The sequence below is a fragment of the Balaenoptera borealis genome, assembly GCF_965194805.1.
Source record: "Balaenoptera borealis genome assembly, chromosome: 6".
Taxonomy (NCBI): Eukaryota; Metazoa; Chordata; class Mammalia; order Artiodactyla; family Balaenopteridae; genus Balaenoptera; species Balaenoptera borealis.
Window position 1 is genome coordinate 28,419,245 of NC_138863.1, and position 15,154 is coordinate 28,434,398.

The window sequence follows — 15,154 nt, forward strand, 5'->3', positions numbered from 1 at the left end:
GGAATGAAAGAGGTAAAGTACATTTTAAACATATTTATTAACGGTGTTAATGTTTGTGAAGAGATTTATATTTATTTCTTTTAACTTTGAGGCTGGGATTAATACACGTATTCCTCATTATTTCTCACAAAGTCTTGTTGATAAGCAGGAGGAAGAGGGCTATTCTGCAATTTTGTCTCCCAGTCTGTGGAAGTGGGATCCAGGACACAAGAACGACTCAGCCCTAAAGTGCAGTCCTGAGTCCCTCAAGAACTCAGGCCCTCCTGCCTTTTTCCCCGCCTTTTTCCAGTAGAAGGAAGGGGTGGGGGGAGCGGGAAACAATTCAAACCCTCTTTGTAAGCGTGTGAATGAATTTCAAGAATGTTAAACACCTCAGTCTTCCAACCTAATTAGAACATGTAGAAAAGAGGCATTTTTAGGACATTTAAAACTTGCAGCATAATAACCCATCTGGAGAGCGCCACAGTGCGTCCCAGTGGTCAAGGCGCCCAGCAGGTCTTCGCGCGGGCTCCCGCAGCTCCGTGCGCTCCGGATCCCCGGCGGCGCGCGGGTGCGCAGCTAAGCAGCGGGTAGCCCCCGGCGGGGGGGGGGGGGGGCCGGCCCCTGCCCATCACAGAGCCCGGAGCCAGTGTTGCTTTTCTCTGCGGGCGACTTCGAACTGCCTGGATTTTTAACCCGATAAACTGATAAAGGACTAACATGTCTGGAGTCTTCCAAAGACAGAAAGAAAATCACTTTCTTGTCGCAACAGTAAGATTTTGTTACGAAATGCAAAAGTAAAGGTTAAAGCCTGGGAGATAACCGGTCGCATATGGGGGGAGGGGGGAGGAGGTGGTAAAAACTGTGGCTGTCGCGCCCCAACTATCTCGGTTCGAATCCCGGGTTTGCCATTTGAGAGCCTACTCTGTGCTAGGCGGTCGGAATACCGCGCTGAACAAGATTATCTAGGTTGTGGCTTTCTTGGGGGAACTATCATTAGCTCGGTTCCCTTGGTATGCTTCTAAACTCTGTTTCTTCACCTATAAGAATTGTTGTAAGGATCTGAGACATCCTGTATTAAGATGAGAACGATTAACGCGCCGTCTGACACACAGTAGGGGCTCAGTAAGCATTTGTACTTCTCTCAATTTGAGCTCACCTGGTGAGGGCAGCGCAGAGAGGAGACAGGTGCCACGGTTAAGAATGAGTCTTTGAGCAGTTCTTTTAAACAAGCGCTGGACTCTAAGGATGCTTAGCTGCAGATAGGAGAGCTGGTAGGTGCCCTGGAAGCTAGGGTTCATAAGCTAGAACATTACGGGAAAGTGAGCCCCGCACCAGTGGACGCCAGCAGAGAACTCAGGAGGGACTTCTAGCTAGGGTTTCCCGCTCCGGGTCTCAAGAAGGCGTGATTAGCATTCGCCCCGCCCCTCATAGCTTCCCGGCCGGCGATTGGCCCACGCTCCTCGGCTGCCAGCTCCAGGCGGGGCCGGAGGGCGCCTGGGGAGAGGCTGAGCCCGCGGGGCAGTGGGCGGGGACGCGCGGAGAGCGTGGCGGGGCGGCCCACCAACCGAGCCCCAGCGCGAAGGGGCGGGGCCGGGGCGGAGCCTCCCGGCGGGCATTAGAAGCAGGTGAGCCAGGCTGGGCGGGAGAGGCCAGTCAGTCCGAGGCCGTGACTCCACTGCGGCCAGCGCGGCCGCCGCCGCCACCGCCGCCGCCGCCGCGCGCAGTTCAATACCCGCCGGAGGTGGGCCAAAGGGTGCTAGAGCGCGGGGGAGGAGCGGAGCCCGGCGCGTCCCGGGAGAACCGCCACCGCCCCCAGGAGTCCGCTGGAGCGCGGATCCCCCTGCAGGGGAGGAGAAGAGCGGCGGGCGGGACGCGGCGGCGGGCGCGCACCATGCAGTCCTGTGAACAAACACTGGCAGCGATGGGGGAAAATAAGTGTCCCTGGACTTTGGAGTAGATTACAGCCAGATATTCCAAAAGCATCGAGACACTGCTCTCTGCGGCCTCTGAAAACAAATGAGACCCATAACACCCTTGCATAAGCTTTGAAAACATGGATCAGTGTAGCAAAAGGAAAGCTGTTCCCCCCCCTTCACCTCAATATATTTTTCTCTTCCTCCTCTTCTGAGAAAACCTATATAGTGATGAGCACACACTTTACTGTTAGAGAATTCTGTTTGCTTTTCTAATCTGTTGAACCATTCCCTCATTTATATATGAAAGCCTACGTATTGATGACTACACACGTACACACACCACGCATACATACTTTACTGTTAAAAATTCTGTTTGCTTTCCTAATCTATTTAACCATTCATTCAAGAAGAGTGTGAGGCCATTACTGGGGAAGGGGGTGACAGTGCATTGGCCAGCAGAATACCAGTGACCAGGACTGAGTGGGGACTAAATTTAAGAAGCTAAAATGGCAAAAACAATTAAAATTTGAGGATGTCTCCCTAGAAAAACAGCAAGTGTAGGGATTTGCGCTTCATTTATACCAAAGTTGGAAAAGTCAGATTTAAGCCCAGGTCAGTTTTTACATTATGGATATTAAGTAAACAAGTGTATAGTTTCCATAGTGTATTTAAGCACTTTGCTGGTGGAAAGAAGCCTCGTGTTATAGTTTTCATGGACTTTCAGAAGCTATTCACGTTTATAAAAATGCACTGCTCTTACACACTCATCCTCTGAATCAAAATTTCAGTATATTCGACAAAACCTTGTACACAGAGCTACAGAACTTTTTGCACATCTAATTCCTCTACTTGTTCAGAAGCTTCTTAGAACCTTGAAATAGAGCCCCTGCCTGAGGGCCAGTTCCTCTCTTGTTTTTCAAATGAGGAACTTTTCTGATCACCTTGACCTCTTCCCTCAGTTAACATGTCTTCCCAGAAAGTACATAGATTATTCTGCTGCCTTAGGTCATTGTGCCTAATTTGGGTTTTTCCTCTTCCTTTTTTTTTTTTTTTTTTTTTTGTGGAGGAGTGTAAAGATGATGCAGAATGTATCTAAAAGTCGTGGGATGATGTGGTTGAAGTGATTTAATTCTTCCTGTTAAAACAACTATTTTTCATTTTGGCAACATACCAAACCTAAAAAGAACAACCAATTTACTTTAAAAAAAAAAAAAAGACAGTTAAGACAAAGGATACTAAGCCAAGGAGAGGCAATACAGGTAATGCATTTGGAGGTCTAGGTCCAGGCCAACTCTCAGAGCTGCCTCTGTTTTCAGCCTCTGTTCTCACCGCTGCTCTCCCCCTCCCTTCCCTCAAAGATGAAGCCCACCTGCTTCCCTCAAGTCTTACCTCAGCCACCCCTCCCGCTACCCAGGGCAGAGAAGCCCATCTATTTATGGTCGCCCCCTATTTCCATCTCATATGCTGTTTTCTTCTGATTTTTATTTTTATTAGGCAAACAATCCACACTCATGAAAACAATTATAAAATGGAAGGTTGTGGGGTGGTTTAGCAGCTTCTTCACAGCCAGCTCTGTGATTTTAGTGAGGATTTAAGGCCCAGTTTAGTTTCACATGTACAGCTTTTGGGCTGTCCCTTTCATGGTTCAATTGTAAGCATCGTCTCCCATCACAGATTAGGGGGTAAAGATTTAGAAGGAACTAATATGTGACCTCTCAGTAAATCAGTTGATAAGACTTAGGAAGTCATTTTAATTTCTATTATTAACCTCACACTTTGAAGTTGTCTAAATTGGCTGAAAATAAGTATTCTTGGTGCCTTATTGGTTTATCCTTGCAAACCTTTGTCTTGTTTTCTCGTAGTCATTTCCAGTGATAAGCCTGTGTGTGTGTTGTGTGTAATTGTGAGCAATGTACAAGCTTAAATAACGTGCTGACACCACTGTTTCCAAGTTGGTATTCATTAGGCCGTTTCCTCCTGGGCTAGGGCTGCACTAATCCTGACACCGGCTGCCAGGAGAAAACCTCATGGATCCCACACCGCACCTTAATAACAGCATCCGTGACCTGCAGTCTCAAGTACAGAATGGGAACCCCAGAGCTAGGAAATGTAGTTGTATATTTTAATGAACTGCTACCCCTGCTAAAGAGGCTTCTTTCACTTTTGTGCTCTACAGAAAGACCAAGGGGGGTAGGAGGGACAAAGCTTTGAATAACTGCTTTCTAACACCGAATGTGGCCAACAGGACAGAGAACATCACAAATCTAGGCAGGTGTGAGGTACAGTGGCTGAGGATTTCCTGCTCCCCCTGCATGCCCTTTCTTGCCTCCAAAGTCCGATCAAGTGATCCTGGGAAAGAAATACGCCTGGGTTGAGGAGGGTGGTTTTGAAAGAAAAAGCTACCAAGACATTAAAGCAGGGTGAATGAAGGGTAGGCAGGATGAAAGTAACTAAGTAACCTGGCTCAGAACTCTCAAAAGCTTCTAGCAGCTTGATGACAATTACAGGATTTATTTCAGTCTGTGGTACATCATTTGAAGACAATATTACTTCATGTTGTTACAAACTGTATGTATAGTGTGTATGTGTTGTGGGTGTGTATATAAATAATATATATTATATATACGAGAGATTTAGTGACTTTTGATACGGGTTTGGTGCAGGTGAATTTATTACTGAGCCAAGTGAGGCACATCCTGAGTCAGTAGTGCGAGTCCAGGGCATTCAGTACTTTTTCTGATTTCCACGTGTGTATAGTGCCTGTCCCATGCGGTATTGTCAGTGTCATGTCAAACCCAGAACTCACAAAGCAGAGCCAGCGATATTTTCTTTGTAGACAATCAACTAGAATCTATAAAATTATTACTGGCAGATGATTATAATTCCAGATCCCTAACACTAGCAAAAGGAAACCCAGAGCACCTTGATAAGAAGTTTTCTGTTTTTGTTTTGTTCCTGGAAGTCAGTAGAATAGCAGTTGTATGTGGTTATATTAGTGTCAAGATACTTAATTTGCTGACCTTATTATTTCAGAAAAAAAAAAATTGCATGTATTATATTTGTGGGAAGTTAAAATAATGCTTTGAGATTTTTATCAAATATGGAGAGTAGTTATTTATGAAAAACAAAGAAATGTCTATTTTTGTTTCTTTGTTCCCAATTAATGTAGATAAATTTTAAAGTGCATTAAAGCAATGGTAAAGCAAATAAGATGCTGTACAAGTATTTTTCTCATGCTTTCATGGAGAGACACTGTTTTCTAAGAGTATCTGAAGGAGGTATGTGCATTCTAACTTCATGATCAGATTTCTCGGATGTACTTTGAATATAAGTGGCAACGTTTTTATTGATAATAAAGTCAAAGAAATTCCAATCACCAGAAGGAGAACTAATGAAAACATGTTTTACCTGAATATACTTCATAGGTTTCTCCTGCTGATCCTGTGATTGTTTCATGATTCACTTGAAGAAATGAAGGAAAATACACATAAGAACAGAGACATTACCTGAGATTGTGTTCTATTTTATCAACCCTCCATCTATACTCTGTACTGAAGCAATTTGGCTAGAAGTGCTGCTGTTGTTGTGTGTGTCTGGTTTGCAGTCAGAAACTCCCAAAACTTCATCATTCAGCAGTTAGATCCACAACTTTGTATTAAGGTCTAAATACAAGTCAGGGAACCCAGATAAGATAAGAGGATATATGGTTCTCCCTCTGTATTTGTGGGTAATTGGTTCCAGTCGTCTCCCTCCCCCCCGTGCCACCCCATACCAAAATCCATGGATGCTCAAGTCCCTTATATAAAACGGTGCAGTATTTACATATAACCTACGCACAATCCTCCCATCTTCCCCCGCACCCTCCTTTATACTTTAAGTCATGTCTAGATTACTTATAACACCAAGTACAAATCCTAAGTAAGTAGTTGTAAATATAATGCAAATGGTTGGTGGTGTGCAGCAAATTCAAGTTTTGCTTTCTGTAACTTTCTGAAATTTTTTTCCCTAAATATTTTCAGTCCATGGTTGGTTGAATCCACTGATGCAGAACCTGTGGATACGGAGGGCCAACTGTAAATTGATTTAGAGTTGGCACTTCCCTGACAATCTGGACAGATGCTTAGTAAACCTGAGATAATTAATTTAGCATCAAAGTGAGTACTATGAGCATTATTAGATTGGTACATGTTAGGGCATTTGGGAGAACAGAAAATACAGCAGTTGAGCTGGATCCTGGTGCAAGAGCCACTGTGCCTTACCCGTACAGGTCTCTAGTTGGCACATCTTCCCAATGCTTTCTCATTGTTCATTCCCCCCAGTGGAAAAGGGGGGCACTGTTGGACTTAGGAAGTTGGAGAAATAGGTAATAATGCTTCTTTTAGTGATTTAGTTACAGAGCTCTTACGTGCAACAGAATGAGAGGAAGTAGAATGGTTCTGTGCATAGATTTGGGAGCTAGACTGATTAGGGATTCAACTCCCAGCTCCATCATTCATGGGCTGTTGATCCTGAACAAATTACTTAAGCTCTTAGTACTTCACTTGTGTACTGCATCTTAGTACTTTCTCATCTGTGAAAGGGGGATAATGATAGTACTTATATTTTAGGGTTGAGAGGATCTAAAAGATTCAATCAGGTTAAGGTAAGTAAAACAAGGAGGAAGCAGCCATTCAGGCATGGAATGGAAAGGGAATTGAAAGACTAGTTTTCAAATTTGTGTCTGCATAAGAATCATTTGGGGTTCCTATTAGAAATGTAGATTCCCAGGCTTCAGCTCCAGGAATTGAGATTAATTTGGGATCCAAGAATTAGGTCTTTTTGTTCTGTTTTAGTAAACTTTTAGAATTATTTTAGGTTTACAGAAAAGTTGCAAAGATGTATCCATTTTGCCCTAATATTAACATATTATCATAGCACATTTGTTAAACTAAGAAGTCAACATTAACGCACTACTGTTAACTCCAGACTTCATCTGGGTTTCACCAGATTTTCCACTGATGTTCTTTATCTGTTCTAGGATTCCACATTGCATTTAGAGAAGCTTCATTTCTTACAGGGACTTTCAGCCCATGAGAGGCAGGTGGTCTGGAGACCACATCTTGAGAAACACTAGGACATGTCAAGGGCTGAGGAAGGTCAAATTGCCCCATCCTCACCACCATCCTGGTGGTGGGGGTGTTGGATATAGAAATTTGATTTGAAGAGTTGGGATGGAATCCTCTCCCTTAGATGAGAGGGGTTACCTTAAGAAGTGAGGCATCTATTCCTAATGCCAGATGAAATGAGTTTTGGAGTTTGGAAGGTGGGGTTGCTGCCTAGCCTGAGGAGATACATCTAGGGTTGTGGGCAGATCAGGGGAGTGAGTGCAGCAAATTGGGAACAACTACTTTGTGGGAACACAGGAGGGCTCAAGTAGTTGATTAAAGGGGATTACAAGGGGCCAGTTAGCCCGTGAGCCATATAAATCCTGTATTTCCTGGAACCTGGTGATAGTGTTTTAGAAATGGCTCATAGTAGTAACCAACATCAAGCACTGCCACATTGGACACGAGCAGAGAGTCAAAGGGTGAAGCTGAGATGACCTTGTTGAGAGAGGGCAGTGGGAGGTGGACAAAACACTGATGCCCTGCGTTTGGAAGAGTCGGTTCCCACAGTGAGGAGATCAAGGGCCACCATCTGGGGAGCTAGAAGTTAAAGGTCAGTAGAATTGAGAACGGTAAGATGAAGGAATAGATGTTGTAAGAAAAAGCTAGCAGAGTAATTTGAGGTCTTGAAGTAGAGATCGACATATTCTTGAGGACCTTAGGTCCTGAGGCTGTCACTGACTTTCTCTAATCACATTCAAATTATTTAGCTGCCCTCACAGCAGTTAAGTAATCACCTAACCTGTTCCTTTTTTTTTTTTTTTTTTTTTTAAAGAACATTAACCTCTTTTCATTTGACTCTGGATTTCTCTTAATTTCTATACTACTTCACTTTCCCGGTTCTTTCTGCATGTTAGAGATCCTAAACCATAAACTGGTATTCATAACATTTCTTTCACATGAAGTACATGTTATCTCATCTGCCAAACCCATTTAAAATGGACTAGTGGAAATTGCCTCAGAAGCCAAACGGATTGCACCTGTGTACAAGGGACCAGGTGTCTCTGAAGGGCTCCTAGATCTTTTGTCTTCTTGCTGGCACGGTGTCAGGCTGGCCAGGCTGGTGAGTGGCTAACAGTTAAGATTTTAGGTGATCTAATCCTTAACTTGATAGATGCTGGGTGTAATCTACAGATTCTGCATAGAAATTAGCACTTACCCCTGGGAGAGCCCCTACCAGCTGTCAAGTGCTTTACCAAATAGCTCTATACTCAAGAATGCGGCTTCTGGGTGAGGGAACAGTCGTAGTCATTTTACATGTGGTTAGAGAGAAGTCTTGGGTGATGAAAGATTTTAGCTAACCTACACGCTATAGGTAAACATTTCCAAAAACATTGCATAACCTGAATACAGAGTGAATTGTTTTCCAGTAAATACTGGCTTCAGCATTTTTCAAAAATCAAGGAATGGTATATTTTATAGAATGGGAAAACTAAGAAATGAAATTTGACCTGTTGTAAAACTAGGATTTAGTGCTGTTGAATTTCAATAATGGGCATACAGGGTACATTAGGAGTAAATGTGAAAGAATAGGGTCATGATGGAATCTGATACAGGGTGGAAAAAATTTCTCTTAACCAGAAACACTGGGCCCTAAGAAGTTGTCTTAGGGTCAACCACATGAATTTAACATACAAAAATGGCAATTTAATTTGGTTCAAACATACATTTCAAACTTTTGTCTTTTCCTTGTAAAGAATAAAGTTCAGTTCACGGTATACCAGAGTTAAAATTGCACAGATGTCAGTATTCCAATAGAGAAAAATAATTTTTTTTAAAAAGCGAAAAAGTAAAATTTGAGTTCAGGTAGTCAGATATTCTTTTATAGTCTTACTACTTTAGGGAACAAACCCTTCCTCGGTATAAAAATCTGGAAAAAAATGCCATAGTTGCCACCCTCTTAATAACTAGTTTCCATGCCCCATATTTGTTGGAGAACCTACTTTGTGATGTTTAAATTTTTACCTTAAGTTGCCTCAATTTCCCATTTATTAAAATGGCTGTATTGCCTCTAGAATTAAAGCTGAAGGGGAAAAGCAATTTTTAGCGATTCCCCTTATTCTACCAACTTGTTCTTGAAGCTACAGTCATGCCCAATGTTCCTACCCCCAATTTTTTTTTTTTAAACCTTCGACCACTCGAGATATGTCAGCATTTCTGCTTAGTAACTGGCATATTACTACGCGGTGCAAACTATTGATATAAACAGTGACTTGTGATAGATTTTTTTTCCCTTCTGTACTAAATCAGATCATTTCTCCTCATCAGCAACTTAACAAGAACAAAGTTAAAGATGTGACCTCAGGAAGGTAACTAAGGTGGATGAAATACTACGGCAATACTATCAGGACTGATGGAATATTGCTCAAGTGCAGTGGCTAGGGTCTAAAAGAAACTTTAGAGATCTGGTATATTTCCAACTGAATGTTAAGTGAAATAGCATGTTAAAGTCAAATTACGTGGCTTGTTTAAAAGTCACCCTCTTAACAGCAACCACAATTCTACTGCTTCCTGTTCTTCCATTTTCTTTCCTGTTCAATTGCTTGAAACCCTCAAACAACAAGTTCTGATTCTACAGTATTCCTGTAATTCCTTTCTCTGTGTATTTACCTACTTTTATCTTTCAATGTGCATTGCCATCTTGGCACCGTAACAAACAATTCAAAAATGCCATCTAATGCATTATGCCACTGAGCACTGTAGCCAGTGATTTTAAGTGTACTAGATTATCTTCAGGTTGAAAAGAGCGTAAGCTGAAGAAATAAATGTCTACATCTTAACTAAAGGCAGGGGTCAAAACAACTTATGAATGGTTAGTTTGAAAATGCTTTAAGGCCCGACTATCAGAGCTGACTGAAAACATTTGAGTTAGGCAGAGTTGTAATGTTATGTGAATAGTGAGAAGTGTTACAAACACAGTAGCCATATATTTTAATTAAAATAGAGTTTATTAGCTTTTCTTTTAATATAAACATGAGGAAGAAAAACCACATAAGTTGTAGCATTCTTTTCAAAATAAAACTGCAATCAGTACTTGAATTTCCAAGCTCCAAACTCCATAAACAATATTTTTTGAGGTGGTAGATTGTAGTATTTTATATACCATAATTTATCATTTATGTCTCTGTCCCTTAAAAATGATGGAACCTGCAGCACTCAGTATAATGTGAAGCCTTGCTATAAAGAGAGAAAGTACTTCTGGCCCAGAAATGCTTTGTTTACAGGCAAAATTCCTAGGATTACATTTGAGAAGGTAGGAGGAGAAAGATTTCACATAGTTGAGAACACTTTTTTTTTTTTTTTTTTTAATATTTCAAGTTTAGGTGACATCGTTACCAATCTCCAAAAAGACTGATTACTGGACCTCCCTGCCTTTTAAAGCCTGAGGTAAGGGTTCCTAAGGTTTATATGTTTCCTCTTAAATAGAACTTGAAGTGAGACACCTACAGCCAGGTTAACACACAGGATAGAAAAGCTGTTTCGTATCACTTACTCTCCTGTCCCTACTATTAGGGTCCAGTTCCTTTCAATTTATTACATGTGAATTAACAGTTGTTCATAATTCCTTTACCAAATCTAGAAAAAAGAAACTTAGGTGATCAAGCAGGTAAGCAGCCCAGCCTTGCAAAGGACTATTTTAAAAAGAGGAGGGGAGGTATCCCCTCAAGTCGTAGTGCAATTTTAAGCTTTGATACTTGTAGAAGTATAAATGCCACAAAGTTACAAAACATCATTTGAAAGTTTAATCGAATTTCTTCTAAACTCATTTAGTTTTGTAAATTTTAAACGTTAAGCGTTTATTGTTTTATTTTTTATTTTTTAAAATTTATGTATTTATTTATTTATGGCTGTGTTGGGTCTTCGTTTCTGTGCGAGGGCTTTCTCTAGTTATGGCAAGTGGGGGCCACACTTCATCGCGGTGCGCGGGCCTCTCATTATCGGGGCCTCTCTTGTTGCGGAGCACAGGCTCCAGACGCGCAGGCTCAGTAATTGTGGCTCATGGGCCTTCCCAAGCCAGGGCTCGAACCTGTGTCCCCAACAAGAGAGCCTGCGACAGTGAGAGGCCTGCGCACCACGATGAAGAGTGGCCCCCGCTTGCCACAACTAGAGAAAGCCCTCACACAGAAACGACCCAACACGCCATTAAATAAATTAATTTAAAAAAATAAAAAATAAAAAAATAAAAGCTTAATGTTTAAAATGTACAAAAGTAAATGAGTTTAGAAGAAATTCGATTAAAGTTTCAAGTGATGTTTTGCCAGTCTAGCATTTATACTTCTGCGACAGTGTTCTGGAGTATCCAAGCACACTATATTAAAGCTTAAAATTGTTGTAAGACTTTTGGGACACCTTCTATTTCATCACCGGCTTGTTAATTACTGGACCACCATGTTGGCTGGAATTATGAAAATATCCTTTAATACAAGTATATAACAAAGAGGAAAATCATCACAAAATCAGAAGCACCATTATAGTTAACAAGAAATGCAGCACGGACCCAATAGAAGGAAATAACCTACTTTCTCTGTTTATGATCGCAAACATGCTAATATGCTAATAAGTACTGCCTGCAAAGAATTTGGATGACATGTGTTATTCAGCAGCTTTTTGGTTTAAATTGATTGCCAATAATGACTAGCAGCTTCAATGATATAGTAGGGAGGAAGAACCCTGCAAAACCTAACGATGCTACAACAGTCTGTTCCGAAGTTTGGCTTTATGAGTTGTTAGGAGTCCCATGTTTTTTTGTTTTTTTTTTTTTTGTTTTTTTTTCTTTTTTTTTTTGTTTTTTTGTTTTTTTGTTTTTTTTTTTTGGAGTCCCAATTTTGATGGTAATACTGCACTGATTCTAAAGGAATATGCAGCAGTATGGGACAGTGAGGTAAGAAAAACATAGAAGTTATATAGTTAGTGTCTTTAAAGTCTAAAAATTTAAACTATTAATTAAAAAACCTCACATAGTTCACAGCTATCAGATATCTGTGCGTGGATTGGGAGCAGATATCTGTGCGTGGATTGGGAGCTTTTAGCTTTGGAGTGGTTTTTGTAACTCTGTTTACAATAAAAAGGACACAAGAGCGTGTTACATTGACGAGGTCCCGTTCTTTCCTATGAGCATAATCTTCGCTTGTCCATGAGTCTCTTGAATTCAATGTCTTTCTTTAAGGTGAAAATACTAACTTTGCTGGTTTCTGAGCAGGAGAGGTGATATTTCTCCAGTCCTTGTTTCGAGGGGTTTATGATGTTACAACCCCTCACTTCTCCCTTAAGAGAGGATGGCATTGGAGCGCCGAATACCAATGAAATGATCAGCGCTGAAAGACCTTCTCATAGCAGCTCTACACACGTCTTTGTATTTGTCGTCACACAATCTGGAAATGGCCTAGGAAAGTCAATCAGGTAGAACATAGGTATAATTAGGGGGAAAAAAAAAATGTTCGGACCTTAAAAAAACAAAAAAAGCATCATTGATAAGCCACACATCTACATTCGTTTAGATAGTTCATAGTTACTGCTACTTTGGATAGCTGATATCTACACTAACTGACAATTCCCTAAGGTAATAACCTTTAAGGGCTATGATTAGATTGCTGGGGCAAGGGGTAACTTGCCCTAATAACTTAGAGTTACTTAAAAATTGGGTTCCTAATGATAGGCTCCTAATAGCAATATCATCTGTTACCTACACACGTGATCCTTAAACGTAATGGACATACACTTGGGCAAAATCAGTGTTTACTCAGCTATTCAACTTCTATTCAGTTTTCATTAGTTATTACATACTCTAAGGAAATTTTAATCAGGTAGGTATGTGCTGAAGGTAGGAGAGGTCTAATGACAAGCGCTGAAAGGTGCTATTTCACTTGCACATAAATTATGGTAGAAAAACATCTTATTCTAACGTACCACCAAGGTACCACAGAAAGTATCAATTTTAAATGTGTTCATTTCAGTTGTGAATTTTGCTGTATACCCACCAAAAATCATAAGCCATAAGTATTACTTTGTTCCATGTACGTTACCATTTATATTAAAAACTCATGTACTTTCTACAGCCAGTATCTGAATCCACATTATACCTTCCAAGTATAGGTCTCTCAGGTTAGCCACGGATGCTTTGTCTAATAAACTCATGGGACTGAACTGTGATACACATACACACACACACACACACACACACACACACACACACACACACACACACACACGAACTGCAAGCTGAGTAAAAAACAGTTAAGAGGGAATTCCCTGGTGGTGCAGTGGTTAAGAATCCGCCTGCCAATGCAGGGGACACAGGTTTGAGCCCTGGTCCGGGAAGATCCCACATGCCGAGGAGCAACTAAGCCCGTGCGCCACAACTACTGACCCTGCGCTCTAGAGCCCGTGCTCTGCAACAAGGGCAGCCACTGCGATGAGAAGCCTGCGCACCGCAATGAAGAGCAGCCCCCGCCCGCCGCAGCTAGAGAAAGCCCGCGTGCAGCAGCGAAGACCCAATGCAGCCATAAATACATTTCTTTATTTATTAAAAATATCAAGACAGTAGAAATAGTCCAAAACATCAATTATAAAAAAAAAAAAAAGACAGTTAAGAGTGGTAAGTAGATTATGTAGGTACATATGATTAGGGATACAATTTTAAGAAATTATTCATGTATGGTTATATGTAAGTGTAGAGGTTCAAATGGAAAACCATTAAGAACAGATTAAATATGATTTAAAGTATTCTGAATTATGGTTACAGAAGAGACAATTTTTTTTTTTATAATGTGGGATCCCTGTATAAACCATAAAAGACACAGGAAATATGATGCCAACGGGTCAATAAGCTCTTCAAGCTGTTAACAGCTTTCCATTTTCCTAATCACTGCTTAATATAATTTAGCTACAGATGTGGCTTCGGTGGCTGACAGAAAACCCCAGTTAGTGATTTCACAGCCTTACCTCTAAGTTCTGTGCTCTTTCTTTGCTAAGAGGAGTGAATAGAACATTCAGGTTGTTGTCATCTGCTAAGGAGCGAAGGTCAAAGTAGTATTTGGCATACACACTGAAAGGAACATTAATATTAAACTGAAGTAGCTCCAGGAAGTGCCTTTCCATCTCATTCCTGGGGGAGGAGGAGAAGACAAAACCAACACAGGACAATTTTAGTCAACTGGGCTATCTTCAAAAATACCATTCTGAGCTACTAGGATGGCTCTAAATACTGTTTTGAAACAAATAATGGCTACCCAGCTGGATTAATACCCTAATGTTCAAACAAGGTACAGCTATTTGTGGTCCTTTCTGCGTCCCAGCACTTTGAGTCTGGGACAAGGGGGAAGAGGTTATGGCCCTCTTATGCACTCATGCTGCTGACTCAGGGGCTCATTCTTCAGAGTTCCATTAGTGCAGCTGTACGATTCATGCTCCACACTCACTCACAAGGCCCCGCTATAGTGATCAGATGAAAGGAATGATGTATGCTGTTTATTAGCTCTGAAGAACTTGCAGACATTTTCACCGGGCTGATGACAGGAAGGGGCTTACTGAAGTAGAGACGAGCCAACAAAAGGAGTGGGCACATCACCACGGCAACAAAATGGATCCATCGAGAGCCACTGCTATTATCTCTGAGGGGGGAAAACTCTTGAGGCAACAAGGATTCATCTCAAGTAAATAAATAAATAAGCTACATTCGATGGGAAAGGGAATCCCCCCACCCCCACCCCGTGCATGGGGCTGTGTCAAAGGGCATAATGCAAGTTTCTGTTCACCTTAAAACCTTACTAGGGTGAGTTGTCGTCACGATGACAGGACAGGATGCACTTTTTAAGCTTAGGAAGGCAGTAAGATTATGTCTCAGCTAGACTAAACCCACTTTACGATACGACCTCTGATAGAGCAGTTGTTTCCCCCCGGTGTTAGGAGAGCAGCCCAGAATGTTCAGACCTACCGCCCCTTGCCAGGACAGACTGCACACGCCCACAGAGGGCGAATTCAATGAAGTGGGAAAGTAGAGTGCTGGGAGCAGGCTTCTGCTATATGACCACATCCAGCCATTTGCTTGCCAAATGTTTAAGTAAATAAATATAAAATTAGAGTAAATCTTACCACTTTCCACAGCAATCACTT

The 15,154-nt window shown here is 41.5% G+C and overlaps 1 protein-coding gene across 5 annotated transcripts in view; it reads right to left on the reverse strand.

Moving 5' to 3' along the window:
- Positions 1-1,254: 1,254 nt before the first annotated feature.
- The window catches only part of CCNYL1 (cyclin Y like 1), a 51,278-nt gene continuing 37,378 nt past the window's right edge, over positions 1,255-15,154 (reverse strand). For 3 of the 5 annotated variants that reach the window (XM_082397145.1, XM_082397146.1, XM_082397143.1), the window contains 2 exons: positions 13,985-14,147; positions 9,972-12,425 (listed from right to left, as the gene is read on the reverse strand). In XM_082397145.1, coding sequence (XP_082253271.1) covers positions 12,309-12,425; positions 13,985-14,147 — 280 coding nt within the window. In that variant the 3' untranslated portion in view covers positions 9,972-12,308. Of the gene's footprint in view, positions 5,361-9,971; positions 12,426-13,984; positions 14,148-15,154 lie in introns of those variants that run through there. The other 2 variants (XR_014246055.1, XM_082397144.1) reach the window with 2 other exon arrangements.